At 48.1% G+C, this 19,397-nt stretch overlaps 9 protein-coding genes across 9 annotated transcripts; 5 read left to right on the forward strand and 4 right to left on the reverse strand.

The window, feature by feature from the left end:
* Nucleotides 1-182: 182 nt before the first annotated feature.
* Nucleotides 183-878, reverse strand: BP5553_06196 (Uncharacterized protein; the record flags this gene model as incomplete). Its single annotated transcript, XM_032014819.1, has 2 exons — nucleotides 183-416; nucleotides 540-878. 2 exons carry the CDS (start codon nucleotides 876-878, stop codon nucleotides 183-185), a joined length of 573 nt encoding a protein of 190 aa, XP_031869500.1.
* Nucleotides 879-1,617: 739 nt separating this feature from the next.
* BP5553_06197 (uncharacterized protein) lies at nucleotides 1,618-3,383 on the reverse strand (the record flags this gene model as incomplete). Its single annotated transcript, XM_032014820.1, has 4 exons — nucleotides 1,618-2,859; nucleotides 2,914-3,078; nucleotides 3,132-3,219; nucleotides 3,280-3,383. 4 exons carry the CDS (start codon nucleotides 3,381-3,383, stop codon nucleotides 1,618-1,620), a joined length of 1,599 nt encoding a protein of 532 aa, XP_031869501.1.
* Nucleotides 3,384-4,505: 1,122 nt separating this feature from the next.
* Nucleotides 4,506-5,367, forward strand: BP5553_06198 (uncharacterized protein; the record flags this gene model as incomplete). The annotated part of the gene is made up of 2 exons (XM_032014821.1): nucleotides 4,506-4,545; nucleotides 4,601-5,367. 2 exons carry the CDS (start codon nucleotides 4,506-4,508, stop codon nucleotides 5,365-5,367), a joined length of 807 nt encoding a protein of 268 aa, XP_031869502.1.
* Nucleotides 5,368-5,704: 337 nt separating this feature from the next.
* BP5553_06199 (uncharacterized protein) lies at nucleotides 5,705-6,601 on the reverse strand (the record flags this gene model as incomplete). Its single annotated transcript, XM_032014822.1, has 3 exons — nucleotides 5,705-5,842; nucleotides 5,903-6,064; nucleotides 6,155-6,601. The coding sequence occupies 3 exons, from the start codon at nucleotides 6,599-6,601 to the stop codon at nucleotides 5,705-5,707; spliced, it is 747 nt and encodes a 248-aa protein (XP_031869503.1).
* A 445-nt stretch (nucleotides 6,602-7,046) lies between these two features.
* On the forward strand, nucleotides 7,047-8,682 carry BP5553_06200 (Uncharacterized protein; the record flags this gene model as incomplete). The annotated part of the gene is made up of 3 exons (XM_032014823.1): nucleotides 7,047-7,107; nucleotides 7,157-7,254; nucleotides 7,366-8,682. The coding sequence occupies 3 exons, from the start codon at nucleotides 7,047-7,049 to the stop codon at nucleotides 8,680-8,682; spliced, it is 1,476 nt and encodes a 491-aa protein (XP_031869504.1).
* Nucleotides 8,683-10,607: 1,925 nt separating this feature from the next.
* BP5553_06201 (putative fumarylacetoacetate hydrolase-containing protein 1) lies at nucleotides 10,608-11,439 on the forward strand (the record flags this gene model as incomplete). Its single annotated transcript, XM_032014824.1, has 3 exons — nucleotides 10,608-10,693; nucleotides 10,751-10,962; nucleotides 11,012-11,439. 3 exons carry the CDS (start codon nucleotides 10,608-10,610, stop codon nucleotides 11,437-11,439), a joined length of 726 nt encoding a protein of 241 aa, XP_031869505.1.
* A 103-nt stretch (nucleotides 11,440-11,542) lies between these two features.
* BP5553_06202 (3-hydroxyanthranilate 3,4-dioxygenase) lies at nucleotides 11,543-12,159 on the reverse strand (the record flags this gene model as incomplete). The annotated part of the gene is made up of 2 exons (XM_032014825.1): nucleotides 11,543-11,977; nucleotides 12,031-12,159. 2 exons carry the CDS (start codon nucleotides 12,157-12,159, stop codon nucleotides 11,543-11,545), a joined length of 564 nt encoding a protein of 187 aa, XP_031869506.1.
* Nucleotides 12,160-13,024: 865 nt separating this feature from the next.
* Nucleotides 13,025-14,494, forward strand: BP5553_06203 (uncharacterized protein; the record flags this gene model as incomplete). The annotated part of the gene is made up of 1 exon (XM_032014826.1): nucleotides 13,025-14,494. The coding sequence occupies one exon, from the start codon at nucleotides 13,025-13,027 to the stop codon at nucleotides 14,492-14,494; it is 1,470 nt and encodes a 489-aa protein (XP_031869507.1).
* Nucleotides 14,495-15,391: 897 nt separating this feature from the next.
* Nucleotides 15,392-18,794, forward strand: BP5553_06204 (Alpha-mannosidase; the record flags this gene model as incomplete). Its single annotated transcript, XM_032014827.1, has 4 exons — nucleotides 15,392-15,543; nucleotides 15,602-17,345; nucleotides 17,407-18,137; nucleotides 18,185-18,794. The coding sequence occupies 4 exons, from the start codon at nucleotides 15,392-15,394 to the stop codon at nucleotides 18,792-18,794; spliced, it is 3,237 nt and encodes a 1,078-aa protein (XP_031869508.1).
* Nucleotides 18,795-19,397: the final 603 nt, after the last annotated feature.

Consider the following 19,397-nt stretch of genomic DNA (forward strand, 5'->3'; position numbering starts at 1 on the left):
AATCGCCCTTGTTTCGAGGCCATCCCTTAATGATCATGCACCTGCTATGGACATAAATAAACTAAATGTAAGTTCCCAAATACCAGCTAAACCAACCCCAACGCCATGGATTTGCGCCAGCCCAAGCCAAGTTCCCAGCCCAATTATTAAATAGCTACTCCATGCACATACTCAGTCCATTTCTATTTCCGCACGGCGCCGAAATTTGTCTTGATTTTCTTCACATCCCTCGTCTCCCCATCACTATCATCTCCATTCTTCTTGTTCTTCTTCCCTGCCACGGATTTCGATGCGGAGGTCGCACTCGTAGGTGTAGGATGATTCGAGCCTCCATCGCCTCTGGCAAAACTTGTAGAAAGTGGTGTGGGAGCCGTAGCCGCCATTGGTGTAGATTGTGCCGTGTTGCTGGGCGAGTCCTATTGCCCCCAGATGTAAGCATCGATCTATATTGTCATATGCTAGAGCTCTTATCTCCAACTCCTCGAACCATTGATCCTCTCAAATTGATAGAGTAAAACCAGATATGTAATGGAACGTACCACGTTGTTATTCAGCCCATAGGTCAAACTACTCTTACTGAACACCCGATTGGCATCCACAACTTGTGCCCTCCTCCTCCCGCCCCCAGGCGCAGCGTTTCCGACTCCCTTCGTATAGCTCTCAAATCCCAGAATAATATTCCCAGCCGGTGTCTCCTCAAGGTATTCCGTTTCGTTCTTGTATATGGTATCTTCTGTCACCTGGAGAGTTCGCTCGAGTAGACGTTTCTTGTTTAGTAGTTCTTTGAGATGCTGCCGTGTTCGTTCATAGAAGGGTTGGCCGGGCACATCACCACCGGACGCTGGCGGTCCAGTGGATGGAGCTGTGTTCTCGGCCATCGTCAGGAGGGATAATATGACCGGACGGGTATAAATTGGAGGGCAAATAGAGAGCCGACAGGAGTAGAGAGAGAGAAAGTTGGGGAGACGCGACGAGTTGAAGTGTACGCACGGACCAGCCGTTATCGTAAGCGATATCGTGAATGTTTGTGATGGAGAGTCGATCTGGAGAAGGGGCAACTTCAGTTTCCTTTACCTTATATTTCTATGAAGGAACATCAAAAGTGCGGCGTTGTAGTACAACGCTGAGTTAATTGTATCCGAACCCTTCCTACCCCGAATAAATTATTCTGAGGTCAGCATTTCATGTCTTCAATCCTGGGTTTATATTCGAAGGTGGACCTCCCACAGGCAGTCCTTGGGAGTGTCCCGCTAAATGGCAAAAGGTTTATCTGGAGGGAAGTTGCAATTGCATGAGAAAAGCTTAGAGGAAGTTATCTATTCTATGCTATGCTATAATATGACCTGCCATTTCTAAGTCGTCAGGCAATTTCCAGACTGGTGGAAGAAGTGGGATCGCGATGTCGATGTCTTCAATACGCGTTAGCTTGAGCGCTCGTGGAATCAATACTCGAAGTCCTCATCTTCTTGATCTTTCCTCTGTGCAACATCTCCCTAAGTTCGTTGGCTTGTCGCTGCGGATCTTTCATCTGGGTATTCCGTCGGATATGTCAGCTTCATTGAAACCATGACCTGCGATGAACTCATGCCACACGTGCCATCTTGAAAGGGGTTTGCCTCAAGTGTTGTGAACGCTACCAACCTCGTCGGGCGCAGTAGGTCCATCATGCTTGGCTTCTCGAACGTCTCGTGGTGGGGAGTCCCTGTCGCTTGTACCTTCAGTATCAGCTCTCCGCTTTCTTGTATCAGCTGGTGACGCGACCGAAGAAGTATTCCGTCGCCTCTTGCTAGAGGGTTCATATCTCTCCAAGGACCGACGACGTTTCCGATCTCGTTGGTCCCCGCTCGCACTCCTAGTTGAACTACGGCGGCGACGTCTGGGGGGCGTGACGCTTCGGCTGTAGCTTCGAGTTAGCCGTCGTTCATCACGTTCACGACCTCCACGAGCACGTGTCTGGACATCATCAGGTGTTCGCGATGCCCTCGCCCGAATCCTATCGGGAGAAACACTGCGGGAAACTCTACGAACAGGAGTGCGGCTGGGGGATCGTGAGGCGGAAATTGATCTCGATGGAGTGATAGACCTAGATCTAGACCTTGATCTTGACATTGATTTGGACCTCAATCTATCCCTAGAAATGGACCTGGATCTGGACCTGGATCGTGATCTGTACTTTGATACAGAGCTGGTATTCCGCCGATGACGGGATCTTCTAGGTGGGGGCGACCGACTGCTCGACTCGGACACGGAGCGTCGTCTCTTTCGTGGCCGCGGGGAGCGTGAGAGAGAAGCATCTTCAGGAGTGAGTGATCTTCTACGGCGATGTCCACGGTCAGGGCTCCTTCCTCTTCCTCTTCCGCCGCGCCCTCTATAATTTTGTCTATCGGGGGATCTAGACCTAGACCTGCGCCTGCGAGGAGGTGATTGGGATCTTGAGGATGAGCGGTAACGGCGTCGTGGTGGAGAGCGAGACCGAGACACGGATACCGAACGTCTGGGTGATGGCGATCTGGACACCGACAATCTTCGTCTATCATCTCTCCTGTCATCTCGTCTCGGTCCACGTCCACGAGGAACATAGGTATCGGCCTCTCTAAGTGGGGATCTTCGGAATGCACGATCTCTAGAGTCATGTCTGCGTCTTGGAGGTGATACAGAGTAACGTGGTCCCCGGCGGTCGAAAGCCCTGTTTCTATCATCTCCTCTACCACCTCGACCGCCGCGCCAGCTATCTCCCCTTCCACCACCCCGGCCGCGTTCACCGCGCTCGCGATTCCGGATTGCATTGACCTCCCGTTCTCGGGTTTGCTCTTCTTCTCGGCGGCGACGGGCTTCTTCGGCAGCTTTTTCTGCTTCAATCTATGTAAATGTCAGGAGACTGTTCTTTTAATAGATAGATAGATATAAGACTACCTTTTCTTGAATAAGCTCTAGTTTCTTCGCCTCGAGCAACTCCTTAGGGACTCCTTGCGGATTGGTCTGGGCACTCAGACACAGCTTCCAAAGGTCCTTGCAGAAGCTCGCAGTGTCTTTCTCGAGAAAACCTGTGAGCTGGATCTGCATCTTCTTGATGTCGGGCTAAGCTACATGTCAGCTTGGAGCGGCATCAAACGATGTGGAAAACAACATACAAAGCGGGTATCGATGAGATTAAAGCACAGCTCAATAACGACGTCGTCTTCGCTGCCAAGGATCTCTGATATCTTGCCGGCAATCCATCTATAAGCGCAACGGTGGTCAGTCTCTCCCTTTGGTCTCCAGAAATAGAGCTCTGCTTACTTCTTCATAACCTCCGCGTTCACCTTCTGCATGTCAACCTTCTGGCTGAATTCAGGAGGGAACTTCGTCGATTTCAACAGCTTCGCGTCCACGGAGGTCGCCATTGTTACTGGCGTTGCGCACCTTCGGGGCGGTACCGTGGTAGTTGGCAGTATGAAGTTGTAGATCGGGTTTAAATTCATGTACAGGACTCGCGAACCCCAGCCAAAACATTTCGTCACGATGCTGAATCAGCAAGCGAGACTGCAAACCCTTGTGCTGACTCGACAGAACGCCTCCTTTGTTTAATGATTCGCTTCACAGGGGGTTAGAAAGTGGGTTAGAAAGTGAGCATCGAGTATCGTGTCATCCTGCTGTCGAATCTATAATAACCTAAAGCTGAATTTTCTGCTCCTCGGGAATTGTAAAAGGTGTTGATTGGCTGACATAGCTCTGGGCCATCGTAGTTTAAATGGCAAGAGCTATACAAATCTCTGGCAGCCTCGATCCAAGGAGTATAGCAAGTGCGTATTTAGTGCTTTTCTTTCTATTTCGTCTCCGCTTAGTTAATATCTAAATCCCTCAGTTTCTACTAAGTCGTTCTCTAAACTATGCATTGTTTAAAAATCACTCATCAAGCGGCCTTGCTTGCCATCAACTTGAAGAACTTCTCTACCGAGAAATTGAACCTTCAGCCAACCACTTCCATACACATGTATAATGCCTCTTTTCTCAATTCGAATCGGAAGGAAAACTTTACCAGCCGAGGATTGCTGCATAAAGAACAACTGTCCGCACCAGAATTTTACGCTGTGCCTCCGCATTCTCTCGAGTTCCGTCACTAAAGCTAGGCTACCTACCTATGCTGTAACTATCACCCGGTTTCGCAGAAACTCCGCGATTCCTCGCAAGAAATGACGACGAAACGATATCGAATTTAGTGCTCGGCACTCGTTTCTCGGGCGGGGAGCGTGCTACAGACGTGGAAGGGCTTGCTAGAACCCAAGAGGGGCAGGTTTGGTGATGAAAACGGGTTGACTCTGCAATTATTTTCTTTGGCCGTCACTCAAAAGTAAGCCTAGGGGACTCAGTGGTAGTCAGCTTTGAAAATCTCCTTTCGCTCCCACGGCCCTGGCAATGTCTCAACTGGTAAACGGCCACCGTGAGTACTTCAATACGGCGGTCCCTCTTTTGGTACAATCAACACCGGGCTCTCAATTGGTAGTAAAGAACCGGCTCTGGGGGATATGCTATCATACAATGCCGGTAGTAGCCAGGACATTGAGAGTAAGCATATCAAATCTTTCCCGCATTAAGTTCTTCATTCTAAAATATAACTTAGAAAGCGGTGGAGTTCAGATATCCATGGCCTCAAGGCCCCGGTCGAGCCCATACAGCCCCTGGTATGGCACATATTCTACAAGCCCGTGCCATTTATCACCCATAATTGAAGACTCCATTCTGGTTGTGGCTTCTCCACGGAATCCAGGAGTGTATCCTGGGGATAGAAACATTGAAAATTTACATATTGAACCTGAGATCAATGGCATGGTTATGGGGCATGGTGCAGTGGCCGATTGTTGCACAGATGAGCGTACTTCAAATGGCTCTGCACCTGTTTCCCTGGTCGCTGGAACTGGGCCGGCCTGGAGCAACTGCACCAGTCAGCTAGAGGACGTGCCTGATGCTCCAAGGGTTCAGTTTGCACCGGATGTGCCAACCCGTGATGGTTTGCTTTCTGCTCCAGCATCGCTCGCGAAGAGGTTTAGCACTGATGGATCACCTACTACCCCAAAGTCTCCAGTAGCCCTACCAGGCACTAACGGATTAACGAGTCCATCTACCATACCTTCCACACATACTGTAATGCCAACTGACGTGACGGGGGTTCTACCACCACCACCGACACCTGCTCCGAACTCAAAGACAAGAGAAAAAGTAGCGGGCAAGAGCCAGCGTGCAGTGCGTAAAGTGCGGAAGATCGTACTGAGAAAACCGATGTTGAACTTGATTGTGGGGAGGAGGCTTTCTGGGCCAACTTCTCTGGCACTGATACTCATCGCGGATGGTGTTGATGTTGACCCTCCTGTGATCAGGGCTGTTGGGTAGCACTGTAGTAGTCTCAGGCTATTCGAGAGTCGGCTCCCTGTCTCAATTCGGTATCCGGTGAAACCCGTCGCGGCGCCAAATAAAATTTCAATACACGCAGAGGAAGGTTAGCCGGTGATTAAGCCGATGTTGTGAAGAGATCCTGTAGTGGTTGCGGTGGAGCGTTAGATGAAATCAAATTGGGAACAATTGATGTGCATTCATCATTAGTTTCGTCAAGGTCACTTGATCCAAAAAAAGGGGTTAAAATACCGCTTGCAATTCCATGACCTTGCCCATTAATACTGTACAACGCTGTCCCAACCGAGAGCCCATGAGTCCAGAGGGTATAGCCATTTTATACGCCAAGAAATGCCCCAGTGATATGCGCCATGTCCCAAGCACACCAGCCCCCAGTTCCCGATAATGTCCTAGCCCATTGTTGCCCATTAAACATTCCAGCAATATGCCCGGTGTCGATCCATAGGTCATTACGCTACCATATCAGCGCATGAAGTAAAAATCAAGCTTAGAAGCCTGACTTCCTGCCCCTCACGAACGCTTCGCGCTCCTCCAAGTCCTTCTTCGCGTACTGATCAACGACCTTATCGACTCTCTCCTTTGCTCGTGCAAGTCCTGTATCACCCATTTCTTGGAACTTGCCGCGCATCTCATAAAGCTCCAACAACTTCTGAGCGCGGGCCATGTCCTCGTCCTTCTATTTTGCATCGTTAATTAGCCTTGCTTTCTTTGAACCCCGCCAGCACGTAGACCCCAAGAAAAGAAGCATTGGACAAGCTGTTCTCACCTCCTCGGACGCTCCGGTTGTGGGAGTTGCAGTGCCGCTACTTCCTACTGAGAAGCCTGAACTCATCCTGCTCAAAAGCGCCGGCCTACCACCCGCATTGCCCCCAATTGGCGTCACATTACCACTGCGACTAGGGCCTCTAATGATTCTCCTGCCTAGCTTATCGAATTTCGGGGGCTCGGGCAAAACTGAGGCGCGGGACTTGCGGCGGAGGATGTGTGGGGTGAGGTTCTTGTTTGCGTCGAGGAGGTTTTGGGCGGCAGCGGGTTCCTGATAGTGAGGGGCATAAGGACGGGGGCTCGATAGTAGGGAGATGGAGGACGCGGAGGAACAGGAGGAAGAGGAAGGGAGAGCAATGCAAACGGAGAGCAAGGGTGAGGGTATACAAACAGTGCTTTGGAGAGTGGAGAGATCAGCGAGAATTTGGGCCATTTGAAGGGCCTCCATCTCAGCTTGGATTGGTATCTAGTAAGAGAATGTACTTGTGGGGAAACCGTCCTGCGGGATCGGTGCTATCTACACGGATGTGGAGGGCTTTGTGGACACGGTCTGTTAATCTTGTGAATGCGGTTGCGGCCTTTGGAGTACTGTATCAAATTTCGACGCGTCTCGTGAGACGTCAGAACTCATCCGGTAGCGCATCTTGCCTCTCGCGCATTTTTCGGCTTCTGATGACGGCCCGCGTATTCACGGCTCGGATCTTCTTTTGGCTCCGATACTGAACAAAGACTACCTAAGGTACCTAGGTACCTACCTACTCTTTGTTCATGCTGGGTACTTCGTACAGTACATAGCGTTCTAACCACCACCACATTCTCTACAAAGTAATCCTTCCGCCCACCTTCTACCATTTGAAACACCCGACTTTTTACACTTCCTTCTTCCAGTCGATATGGCCCCGCGTCAAAAGATCCCAAAGGTTGAGCGGCAACGCTCAGTGCCAAAATACGAGAGTAAGTAAGCCACTCACACCAGTTGTGTTCTTTGACTGATCGCTGATAGAAGCGCGGCCACAAGGTATTAAAAAAGAGCCACCGCAACTTTCTTTACGCAAAAGCAAACGCCTACAATTGCTCCAAGAACGAACTATATTCAAAGGAGTGAATACCGCACCAAAGCACCCACTTCCCACAACCAACAATTCTCCTAGCAAAGAGGCATGTACCACTCCTGCTATGCTATGAAAGCTAACTCAAGTCAAATTTCTGTAGCCTGAGAGTCGAAAGCGAAAACGATCGCAAGAAGACGAGGCTTCTCTCTCATCTGTCACTCCTCCTCAGAAGCAACTGCAGACGTCTTCTCCAGTATCTCACATTGAAAATACCATCTACGAGAACATAGCCGGTCTAAACGCCGATCTAGTTACACGTTGGATAGAAGGCAAGCCTTGGCCCAAGGAGTATTTTGAACAAGAAAGCACAGTGAATTCATCGCTCAGGACGAAGACATCATCATCTTCGCCTAGAATGGAATCAGAGATGACCGATGGATCTGGGAAAGAAGGCAAGAATCCCGCCGTTAGAAGCCGGTTGTATGAGGTGACCCTTGCAAAACGGGGTATCTACTTGGAGGGCGGACCTGGGATCACTGATGATTGTCGAGCTCTCTGCAAATCTCTCCTGGAGGCCGAACAATCTCTTCCGCCTGATTCTTTATTTCGAGATGATCGACTCGAAAAAACTTGCGAGAGGCTTCGTAACGAAAACGAGGCGAAGGTCATACGAGATATTTCGTCGCTCCTGGTTCCCTCAGTGGAAGTCCTATGTGCCTACGGCGACGACTATTTGGAATTCATGGTAGATCACGTCAACCAGAGGTGGTTTGGCTGTGTGCCTATCGTACTAGGACCCACCCCTCAACCCGATTACTCCGCTGGGTGCAAAGCAACCATATTTACAAAGGGTCAACTTCGGAAGCTAGAACCTTTTATCAAAAGATGGAAACGCACGCTTTTCCTAGCTACAGCCTGGATGTATTTTCCGTATCTTACGGTAGAAGTCAAATGTGGGAACGAAGGCCTTAACATCGCAGATCGACAAAATGCTCATAGCTCTGGTGTTGCTGTTAAGCAAGTAGTCGATCTATACCGGAAGGTATCCCGACAACACGAACTCAATCGAAAGATCCTCGCATTTTCCATCTCGCATAACCACGTGGCTGTGAGGATCTACGGTTACTACCCCGTCATCGATGGAGACCAAACCTCCATCTATCGTTACTCTATTAGCCAGTTTGACATCAGGAGTAATGCTGGTAAGGATAGGTGGGCGAGTTACATATTCACGAGGAACCTTTATGATTCCTATAGTCCGATACACTTCGAGAGGCTCCGCTCAGCCGTTGATCAACTGCCTGATCCCGTATCCGATTACGATCAGTCACAGCAATCAGACCTCGAACTTTTGTCTCGGCCGGACAAGGAAGAGAGTCAATCGGATATAGTCGACTACCAAGACCTTTTAAAATCAGCTCCTTCGTCTCAGATATCCCAGCCATCATTCAAAAAGCCAGGAAGCAAGCGGTCATGAACAGACCGGAAATGCTTGATCGTGGCGCACTTACCATAGGCTAGACAACGTGCCGAGTAGAGCCAGCAATCAGACTGGCACACTGCAATCCATGGCAATCGATCGTGAGTCGTTTTCTACGTTCCTTGTATGAATGAGCAAGCCCTGTCACATGGTCTGTACCTCGTTAAAGATCAAGCTGTGCAATGGTATCATCTTTCCCTAATAGCAAGATTCATATCATGCTAAGAAAGTGGTCGAGCTGATACTGCTACAACCCTCTCCGCGCGGCATTTTCACTTCTGCTGTGACCCAACTTATGCTGCGACAGGATATGCTGAGTACCAGTACAGCCTCTTTATCCTGCGATACTATCTGCTTTACATTAGTATCGCTGTTGTATGTATTCCACGACAGGCAACAGGCGCACTTGTAATAACAAACCTCTTCTATCAAGCAGCTCTACTACCGAGATGCTTCTGCCTTGCCTGGCCGCGTGAAATTATCTGTTCCTTGCGGTGATGCAGCCTTGGTACGAAGTATGGGTCCTCCCCTGACGTGATTTCGGACCTGCACGAATCTTGCTCTACCCATTAAGTGTACTAGCTGTCGTAACCCTCGATAGTGCCGTGCCGATGTTACCTACCTAGGTAATCTTGCATAAATGATACCGCACCTAACGATATATTTTCATTCCCTGGCACGGCCTTACTACCAAGATGGTTGCACCTCGTCTTGTATGAATGGTACCATGTTCGTGACAAGCGCTAGACGTTAACACCTAATATTTGTGTTGTTATTCTTTTTGACCTTGAAACTATATAAAAGCATATGTCGATGGTTATTATAAAGCAGCATCATGCGTATTTGACTACGAATTCTTAAGGCTCGGTCGTCGTTTAGTACGGCTCGAATTTGATAGGGACCCAAAATCGGGTCTGGGATGAATTAAGGTTAATAGGGGGGCTATAACGGGTTCCCTACTCAACGTCATCGCCATCTGAATAATTGGTTGAAAGAGATAACTGTGTTCAAGGTAGTAGGCTTTATTAGCAAAATTGTACCTTATGATCAGATTGGGGTTTTGGAGAATGGCTGTAGTATGAATACGTGTCAATTTTCTAGGAGCGATTATCGCCCCAAGATAATTTACGGATAGGATATTCTTATTATAAGGTTATGCTTTTATTATAATACGTTTTATTAATACTATTATCCTATAACACTTTTTCATAAGAGAGGTTTCTTTAATATAAAGCTATAAACTGTTTTCGAAATGCTTATATAATTAAAATGGTTATACTCCGTAAGATGTTCGGAAGACGCTTGCCACGGTGAGACGCTTGTAACAGGCTTGTGACATGCTTACAGCTTTTGAGATCCGTAAGTAGGGTATTAGGTACTCGTAAAAGAAGATAAAAGAAGTGAGAACTCTTGGAGAGTAATAAGGTGGTCGGCCTACGGAGTATGCGTTTGGCCTTAGGCTGTACCCCGTACCCGTATACTCCGTATCCACTACGGAGTACTGTGAGGTGACATCCCAACTAGGAGATAGCACTTCCTCCAAAGATAGTATTGAGATAATAACTGAATAGAGCCATCTGGACGCGAAAAAAAAAGTCCACTTTATCGCAACAAGAAGATATCAGGTGGGATATTTTAATTACGTAGTAAACTTAGGGCGGTGCCGCAACTATTCTGCAAACCCCCGATCCGCGCGAAGTACAGCAGGTACCTACGGAGTATCTGGCGTATTTTTCGGCTTGCGATGACGGCTTGCGATGACGGCTTGCGATGACGGCCCCCGTATTCACGGTTCGGATCTTCTTTTGTCTCCGATGCTGCCCCCACCGTCCACTTGGCTTACATGGCACAAACAGACGGGTAATATATAGCTTCCAAGACTGTTATATCTTCTCCCTCCCCCTCCACCGCTCAGTGTCACCATGTCTCTCATATTTCGTCGTGGAATTGCTTCAATGGCTTCATTAAAGAAAGCGTCTAAGGTTGTTTGCATTGGGAGGAACTATGCGTAAGTCTTTCAACCCCACCCTACTGAAGTAGTCCATGCTGACCAGAGCGGCCACAGAGACCATGTAAAGGAATTGAACAACCAGAGACCGAAACAGCCATTCTTCTTCTTGAAGCCCCCTTCTTCGATCCTCGCCCCGGGAGAAGGACCAGTGATTAGACCTAGGGGGGTGGACCTGCACTATGAGGTCGAGCTAGCCTTGATTATTGGGAAGCAGGTCAAGAACCTTGAAGCTTCAGATGAACAGGGAGCCTTGGATGCTATAGACAGTTCGAGATTCTCCTGCATACCATAATATGGCTGCTAACTTCCTGCAAGGTTATGCCCTTAGTATCGACATGACCGCGCGCAATGCCCAGAACGAAGCGAAAAAGAAGGGGCTGCCATGGGATATTGCAAAGGGTTTCGACACCTTCCTCCCAATCAGCGAGATAATTCCGAAATCTGCAATCCCCGACCCGCATAATGTCGAGATCTACCTCTCGGTCAACAATGTGATCCAGCAATCGGACTCAACAGAATTGATGCTGTTCCAAATCCCGAGGATGCTGAGCGATATATCGAAGGTTATGACACTGGAGAAGGGAGACATTGTTATTACAGGCACCCCGAAAGGTGTTGGGCCAGTTGTTCCAGGTGACGTTATGAGGGCCGGATTGAAGGTTAATGGGAAAGAAATCGAGGCGGCTAAGATCGAAGTGGCCGTTGAGGAGTCTACCAGCACATATGAGTTCCAGGAGACATAAGTAGAAACACCGTAAACATTGTACATTTGGATTCCCGAACTTAACTCCAGAGTCGAGATAACCATTTCCTAGAATACGCTGTCACAATATACTGTTCATCATCCTATTTCAAATTCGGGTCTTGTATTTCTCCCGGCTTCGGCGCAGACTCCGCCATCACCCCACAGTGTTTACACGCCCTCCTCTCCTCGCTATCCTTGAACTTATTAACTGCCTCCTTAATCTGTGTTCCCAAATCTGTGCAATGAAACGCGGCCTCGTCCACCACGTTCTTGCAGTTGGTACAATACCACCTCAGTCTATCCAGCGACCCTTCTGGCCGCGGCTGCTCTAGCACAATCCCAACGGTATCCGCGAAACGTACGGGGTTATGCGGCGTATTGGGAGGAAGAAGAAACATCTCGCCTTCGCCGATTACGATATCGCGGAATTGCCCTTCATCGACGACTTTTAGTATCATGGCGCCTTTGTATTGGAAGAACCATTCGGCCGTTTCGTTGATGTGGTAGTCTGTGCGGGCGTTAGGTCCGCCTACTATCTATCCAACGCATGAGCTAGTGTAGATCGTTTTTTTGAGTTGTTGATAATTACCATAACAGTCACATCTTTGTTGTAGACGCAATAGTTATTGATCGGGGGTTTGAGGAGATGCGAGTTCTCCTCGAGCCTAGGCCATGATGCTTCAGCGCAACTCTTTTCGAGCCTTGGGAGGAATTGCATACCATTTTGGCAGGTTTAGTGGACTTGAAAGCATATCTAGGTATATATTTATCTGCCGTTGATGAAGCCGAAGATGTGCTGTGAGGTATGATCGGTTGCCCCACCTTGCCCCTCCGTCTTAACTTACAAATCTATTTTGCCGACTTCGCTCGCAACAAAGTGTCATGCGGAGTAAATCGCTAGCAGCAAAACGGCCCCTCTAAAATACCCCTACAGGCAACGGGGGTGGCTTGATATTAAGCGGTACCATATCGCCGATGTGCACCAAACCCCTTTTCCACCAGCGTCGACTACGGAACACAACCTCATCCAGAAATCACAGAACTGCAGAAGATACTGTACTATTGTCTCACTTCATCTCAACTAGATGTATTTTTTAGCAGCGATGGCTTGGCTTCTTTTGCCCGCGACGGAAAAGGAATTCTTAAATCGGCGGTGTTACAAAAAGCGGCTATCGTGGTTAGCCCTGGAACATGACCTCTACTGGTGAGTGGTCTAAATAAAGAACACGCCTGCCTCTATAATTGATTTTCTTGTCAATTGACTATTTACATAATAAGCATCTTGGTTATTTCTGCTTTTGGCGAATTTAGGATTGCCCTTTCTTTGTTGTAAGATACCAAGATGCGCCACCATTTCTGGAATGGTGACAAAAAGGCTGCCATTGCGCCGAATAGATCATTCCTATTATTTCTTTGTCCTAAATCATCAGGTCACGGGTCATATTACGCATGGCGAGTATCATCTTGATTCCTTGTTTTATATTTTTGCCTTGGTTAGATAGATCTAGTTTCTTCTCTCACAAACCTTGGACTTGTGAGCGCAAACTAGAGCGCAAAACCACTTTATACCAGTAGAATATATGATGGAGACCTCGATCCGCTCTTCAAGGCCAGGTCTAGCTTCCATTCTCACCATACGTACTGGCAAAGATGAGGTTTCTCCTATTCAAAATGGATCTGATCACGGCGGTGAAATTCGAAAACGTATGGATCCACGGCAGGAGCATGCCGCTCTCCAGATGAGTCTCTATTCTCCTGCGTCCCCGGTCTCCAGCGAATCTTATGAATTAATCGACGATATTCCATCATACCCGGCCGCAGGAGCCCTTGGGCGGATCCATTCCTGGCCGCCTAACTCAACTCAACCATCGCCATTCGAGCTAGGGTCGCCACGATATGTATTCCAGTGGACCGACCCAAAATGTGAAATGAAGCTTTTGAAGGAATATCATCCACCGGTTTCGCACATGTCTGACGATAGCTCGAGTGCGTACAGCCAGTCATCAGGCTTTGAGCACAATAACGCCAATCGACTGAGTAGTCAAAGGTCAGGATCTGTTCCATGGTTCCAATCAAATACTGCTGGACATCACTTTAGTTCTTCAAGCACAGTACAAGACAAGCAAAGCGCCCCTTCGCCCACTAGATCTATTCGATATAGGGATAGAGTAGGCGATATGTTTAGGAGTCGAAAACCTCGGTCGCCAGCCGAAAACAATAGACCAGCGGGCGAAGGAGAGCTAAGTACTCTTCAAGAGATGCTAGAAGAGGAACAAAAGAAGCATGAGAACACCATACGTAATGATCCAAGGCGAAGTCGCGGGTTCACTGAGTCGGAGCTAGACCTGGGGGGAGATCGACCTCTAACCATTCGAACAAGACAGCTTTCAACCGACCTGCAGTCACCAAAGCGAAGCTCCATGCTCACCAACATGCGCGAGAGCTTTTCACGAGGGATGGAAGAAATATCCTCACCAAATCAAAGCAAAAACTTCAGCACACCAACATTCACTTCCCCCAGCAATAGCAACCATTCCAAAGTTGCTTTTACACGCAATGTGAGTTTGTCTCAAGGAAGAGACGATTCTCCAAATGATATGACTTCCCCACGACCATCCTTGCCACACCAGGCAAAACGGTCATTCGGCAGTGGCAGACACCCACTCAAAACCCCTTTTCCCTTTGCTGCTATTCAGGAACACTCTTCTTCTGAAGATGAAGCAATTAAAAGTCACTCTACACCAGGAAAGTTCAACAGGAAGCTCTCAGATGCCGTCAAAAGCATATCGAAAAGCAGGAGTACACGCGACTCGCCCGTGCGGAAGAAAAATGTCATCCCGAATAGACAAAGGACTCCAAATGGGCCAGATACCCCGCTGCCAATGGTGTCCGGATTTAGCGAGCAGATCTCCGAGGCGGTTGCGACTGCAAAGAAAAGCCTTCATGTTAAGTCCTCGGATGAGAAGAAGAGGGAGTGTTTGAAGAAGAAGATTGTAGTGCTAGGAATTACGGATCAGAATCCTGGTATTTTCTCTTCGTTGAGTAACTTGTAGGACTGACGCTAACTAGTTGTAGATGGTAATGTTGCGGAGTGGCTTTGAATAAGGGAATTGCGAATTGGTTGATTAACATCGTAGCGTATTCAATAGCATTATAAGGAGAATGAAGGGAGCGGCATATTCAGCGTGAATAAGTGTTTTAAGAGTGTATGGGGGTGGGGGTTGGTGTGCGAGGAGCCCTTTTTCCAACCGCTTGATTTTGAGTCTCTGATGAGCTGCAGAAATACAACGTACTGTAAAGAAAACACTCAACTATGAAGTCATGAGTCTCGTGATTAATATCTGACAATTCCCATAGGTAACACTGATAATCAAATGCATGGTGGATCGATCAAATGCTTATCTGTCTCCCAAAGCTCTGCACATAGGTTCCGCAAATTAATAACTTGGATACACTGTGCTACAGTTGTACGAAGCACTCGGAGCTGAGAGAAACAACGCCTATAGTGGTGAGCCTTGGCTGGTTACAGCCTCGGACCTCCATCCTTCTCCTCCGGGTTCAGTGGTCAGCCTGTTTCCTGCAATTGCCCATATAGGTTTGATGTCAGCGAAGAACAGAGGATTACCTTTCCTGTTATTCCCCCAATTTCAATTAATCCCTTCTAACTCGGATGCCCTAAGGTAGCACCCGCAAGTTATGAGCTTCGAGAGTTAAAAGTTGGCGTCCGTGGAACCCCGCCAAGCGCCGTTTCCCCCGCCATCTCCACCACTGGAGCTTATTATTACATATGATACTTCGCGCATTGCTCGGATCCCTGTCTGAGACAGTGCGGAGTAACTGACATCAACACCCCATAACAACAAAACAAACAACAGTGGCACTTCTTCTGTCTTCAACCAGCATTCTATTTTCTCCACCTTACACGATCGAATACTGAATCGAATACAATTATGGGGGGAGAAACATTTGAAGTTCCGAAGCTTAAGAGCTCATATCCTAAGCTGTCCGACCACCCTGTTGGACAATGGATCCCAAAGATCTATAAGGACCGGATTGCCTCGTTTTACGGCGGAGGACAATATGAATCGAAGAACTTACGAGCGTGAGTGGCCTCCCAAACTCGCAGATTTTTTTGGGCCAGTACTGACTTCATAGCACAGTATGCTGACCGAAGGAGTCGTCTCAGGGCATCCCCATATACAGCTGTCGGTCTGGGATGCGCCCGACCTCTCCCGTCCAACATTCAAAGAAGCTACAAGACACGAGTTCAAACCTACTTCCGTGGGCGACTGGTTCGGGCCATCATGGTCGACCCATTGGTTCAAAGCCCAAATCACCGTCCCGTCCGACCTGTGCAAGAAGGACCACCTCGAGCTCCATTGGGATGCAAATAACGAGGGGATGGTGTGGAGCGAGGACGGCAACCCACTCCAGGGATTAACTGGCGGAGGAGAGCGAGTAGAGTGGATATTGCCTGAGAAGTTCAGAGATGGCAAAGAACATATTATATATGTCGAGATGGCATGCAACGGCATGTTTGGAAATGCCCCAGGCGGAGATTCGATCCAACCACCAGACCCAAATAAATATTTCCAATTGGGCAAAGCTGAGATCGTCGCTGTCAATGTCGAAGCTCGCCATCTCTATATTGATATTTGGGAAATTGGTGATGCCGCGAGGGAGTTTCCCACCGATTCATGGGAGCAGCATAAGGCCTTGAAGGTCGCCAATCAGATTATAGATGCTTTTGATTTGGGCAACCAAGATTCAATTATCCAGGGCCGTAAAATAGCCCAAGAGTATTTGGGCAAGCATGCGAGCTCCGCCAAAGTTTACAAAAGCGGAAATGAGCCTCTTGTTTATGCTATTGGAAATTGCCACATTGATACCTGCTGGCTCTGGCCTTGGGCGGAGACAAAGAGGAAAGTCGCCAGATCATGGTCGAGTCAATGCAATTTGTTAGAGCAGTATCCCGAGCATCGGTTTACCGCCTCTCAGGCGCAACAGTACAAATGGCTCAAACAAGATTATCCATACGTCTTCGATCGGGTTAAAGAGAAGATTAAAAAAGGCACATTTCAGCCAATTGGAGGTAGCTGGGTAGAGCATGATACCAATTTGCCAAGTGGCGAATCACTCGTCCGGCAATTTTTATACGGCCAAAGATTCTTTGAAAGCAATTTCGGGGAACGATGCCGGACTTTCTGGCTTCCTGACACTTTTGGTTATTCGGCACAATTGCCGCAACTGTGCCAGCTGGCAGGCATGTCGCGATTCTTCACTCAGAAATTGAGTTGGAATAACATCAACAAATTTCCCCACACAACCTTCAATTGGGTATCTCTTGATGGAAGCCAAGTCGTTTGCCATATGGCACCGTCCGAGACATATACTGCGGAGGCGAATTTTGGCGATGTGAGGAGGTCAGTTACTCAGCACAAATCGATGGACCAGGATCCAATTTCGTTACTTGCCTTTGGCAAAGGTGATGGAGGTGGTGGTCCAACTTGGGAACACTTAGAGAAGCTTAGACGTTGCCGTGGAATGGCCGACACAGTTGGCTTGTTGCCTAGGGTACATATGGGCGATTCCGTCGAAGACTTCTTCGATAAGCTCCAACAAAAGGCTTCGACCGGTACCGACTTTGTTACTTGGTATGGCGAACTCTACTTTGAGTTGCACCGAGGCACGTATACAACCCAAGCAAACAGTAAGCGCAATAATAGGAAATCGGAGATCATGCTCCGTGACATTGAGCTGTTAGCTACCCTTGCAAGCATCAAATCGGGATATAAGTATCCAAAGAAGGATATCGATGACATGTGGGAGGCAGTGCTTCTGTGCCAATTCCATGACTGCCTTCCTGGGAGCTCTATTGAGATGTGTTATGATGATAACGATGAGGTAAGATCCAGATGCTGGAAACGAATTCCATTTCTGTAGGAGAATGCTAACAAGGAGATAGCTCTATGCCGAGGTGTTTAAGACAGGCGAGAGAATCTTAAAAGAGTTACAAAACGTTTTAGGTGTTCACGATGTCAGTGGCCCCGGAGTCAAGGGGACCCTTGTTGCATTAAACACTCTGCCTTGGCACCGCAGGGAAATCGTCCCAATTGGAGACCATCAAGCTGGAGTTGCTTGCGGTGAAGGGAATCTGCTGAGCGTCAAAACCTTTAAAGTTGCTGAGACCCCCGAGGTCACAGTTGAAGAGGTTAGAAGTGGAGTTTTTGTCCTTCAAAATGACCAATTGCGAGTACAAGTCGAGAACGGAATTATTTCTTCCCTCTACGATCGAAAGGCCGAAAGAGAGGTCATTGCCAAAGGAGGCAAAGCTAACCAGCTTGTTGTCTTTGATGATAAGCCTCTGTATTGGCAAGCTTGGGATGTCGAAGTATATCATCTTGACTCTAGAAAAGAACTTTCTTCCAGCGCCACAAAAATCGCTAAGAGTGACGCTCACCAAGTGAGCGTTATGACCGAGACGAAGATCAGCGACAAGAGCTGGGTGAAGACATATATTAGCTTATCAGCTGCTTTCAAGGGTCAGCAATCGTATGTTGAGATGCACAGCGAGGTTGAGTGGCAAGAAAGCATGAAGTTCCTTAAGGTCGAGTTCCCTGTTGATATCAGAAATACGGAGGCTTCATACGAGACTCAGTTCGGTATCATTCGAAGACCAACACATTACAACACCTCGTAAGTTCTTCCTAGTTCATTAATAGTATAGCACTAACAAGTTGCAGTTGGGATATGGCTAAATTCGAAGTCTGCTGCCACAAATTTGCGGATCTTTCTGAACATGGTTACGGCGTATCGATTCTGAATGACAGCAAGTACGGGTTTGCTACTTGCGGTAACCTCATGCGCCTCTCACTACTGCGAGCCCCCAAGGCACCAGATGCGCATGCTGATATGGGCCGCCACCACATGCGCTGGGCAATCCTCCCTCATCAGGGAGACCTTGGCTCTACAACGGTGCGGACCGCATTTAACTTCAACAACCCATTAAAGCTCGTCCAATCACCAGAAACGCTCGATGCAAGCGCCTTCAGTAACCCCATCAAGCTAATAGGCGACTCGTCCCTTATTCTTGACACAGTCAAGAGAGGCGAGGACGACGAGGATGTGTCACGGGGAGAACTTCCGAAGAGGAAGGGCAAGAGTGTTATCTTACGCATTTATGATAGTTTGGGTGGTAAGAGCCGAGGCACTATTCAGACGACATTGGATGTGAAGAGAGTTTGGAAGACAAATGTCTTGGAGGATGATGAGGAAGAAATCAAATTTGCGGAGGGGAAGATTGATATTACCTTGCGACCATTTGAGGTTGCTACTTTCAGGCTACAATTGTGAGTCGTGAAGTTTGGAATATCAGCAAGGCAATAAAGAATTGAAGAATTGAAGATTCTCAACGTGCTCGATTCTGATGATATCCATGCGAGATATTGTGTGAAGCGTACCTATAGCGCCGCTCTTCAAGCGGCGGTAATAAGGCTGTCATATTAATTTATATGATAGGTCTCTAAAATATCGAGACAGGATTGTTTAACAAAACAACTAACTACATACGCATTTAGCTAGACCTTAGGTACTAAGGCCCACCACAATCAAACGCCGAGACAGGATGGTGCAGGTTTGGGGAAGTTTGGATGAAAATGAAGCCTTGTGGTTGGATCGCCTAGCGCTTCAGGGGCTGAGGGATTCGCTTTCCGCGTCCCAGGTTTCGTCCTGCATCCCTCCGTCATCATTAATTTATTAACCGATCTATGTCCGAACATCGACCCACCGCATCGAAACATTTAGGATTCAAGGGGGCAGCCATGTCAGCAAGTGTATAACTGGTGCTGACAACATGTGAGCGTTGTGATGGGAGTCCATTGCAGTAAAGCGCTTTTCTTAAACCCGGCTACGGCATCACATTAGGGCCAAGGATTACTGATTGTATTTCCAGCGGTT

Source organism: Venustampulla echinocandica (assembly GCF_003357145.1).
Source record: "Venustampulla echinocandica strain BP 5553 chromosome Unknown scaffold_3, whole genome shotgun sequence".
NCBI classification, from domain to species: domain Eukaryota; kingdom Fungi; phylum Ascomycota; class Leotiomycetes; order Helotiales; family Pleuroascaceae; genus Venustampulla; species Venustampulla echinocandica.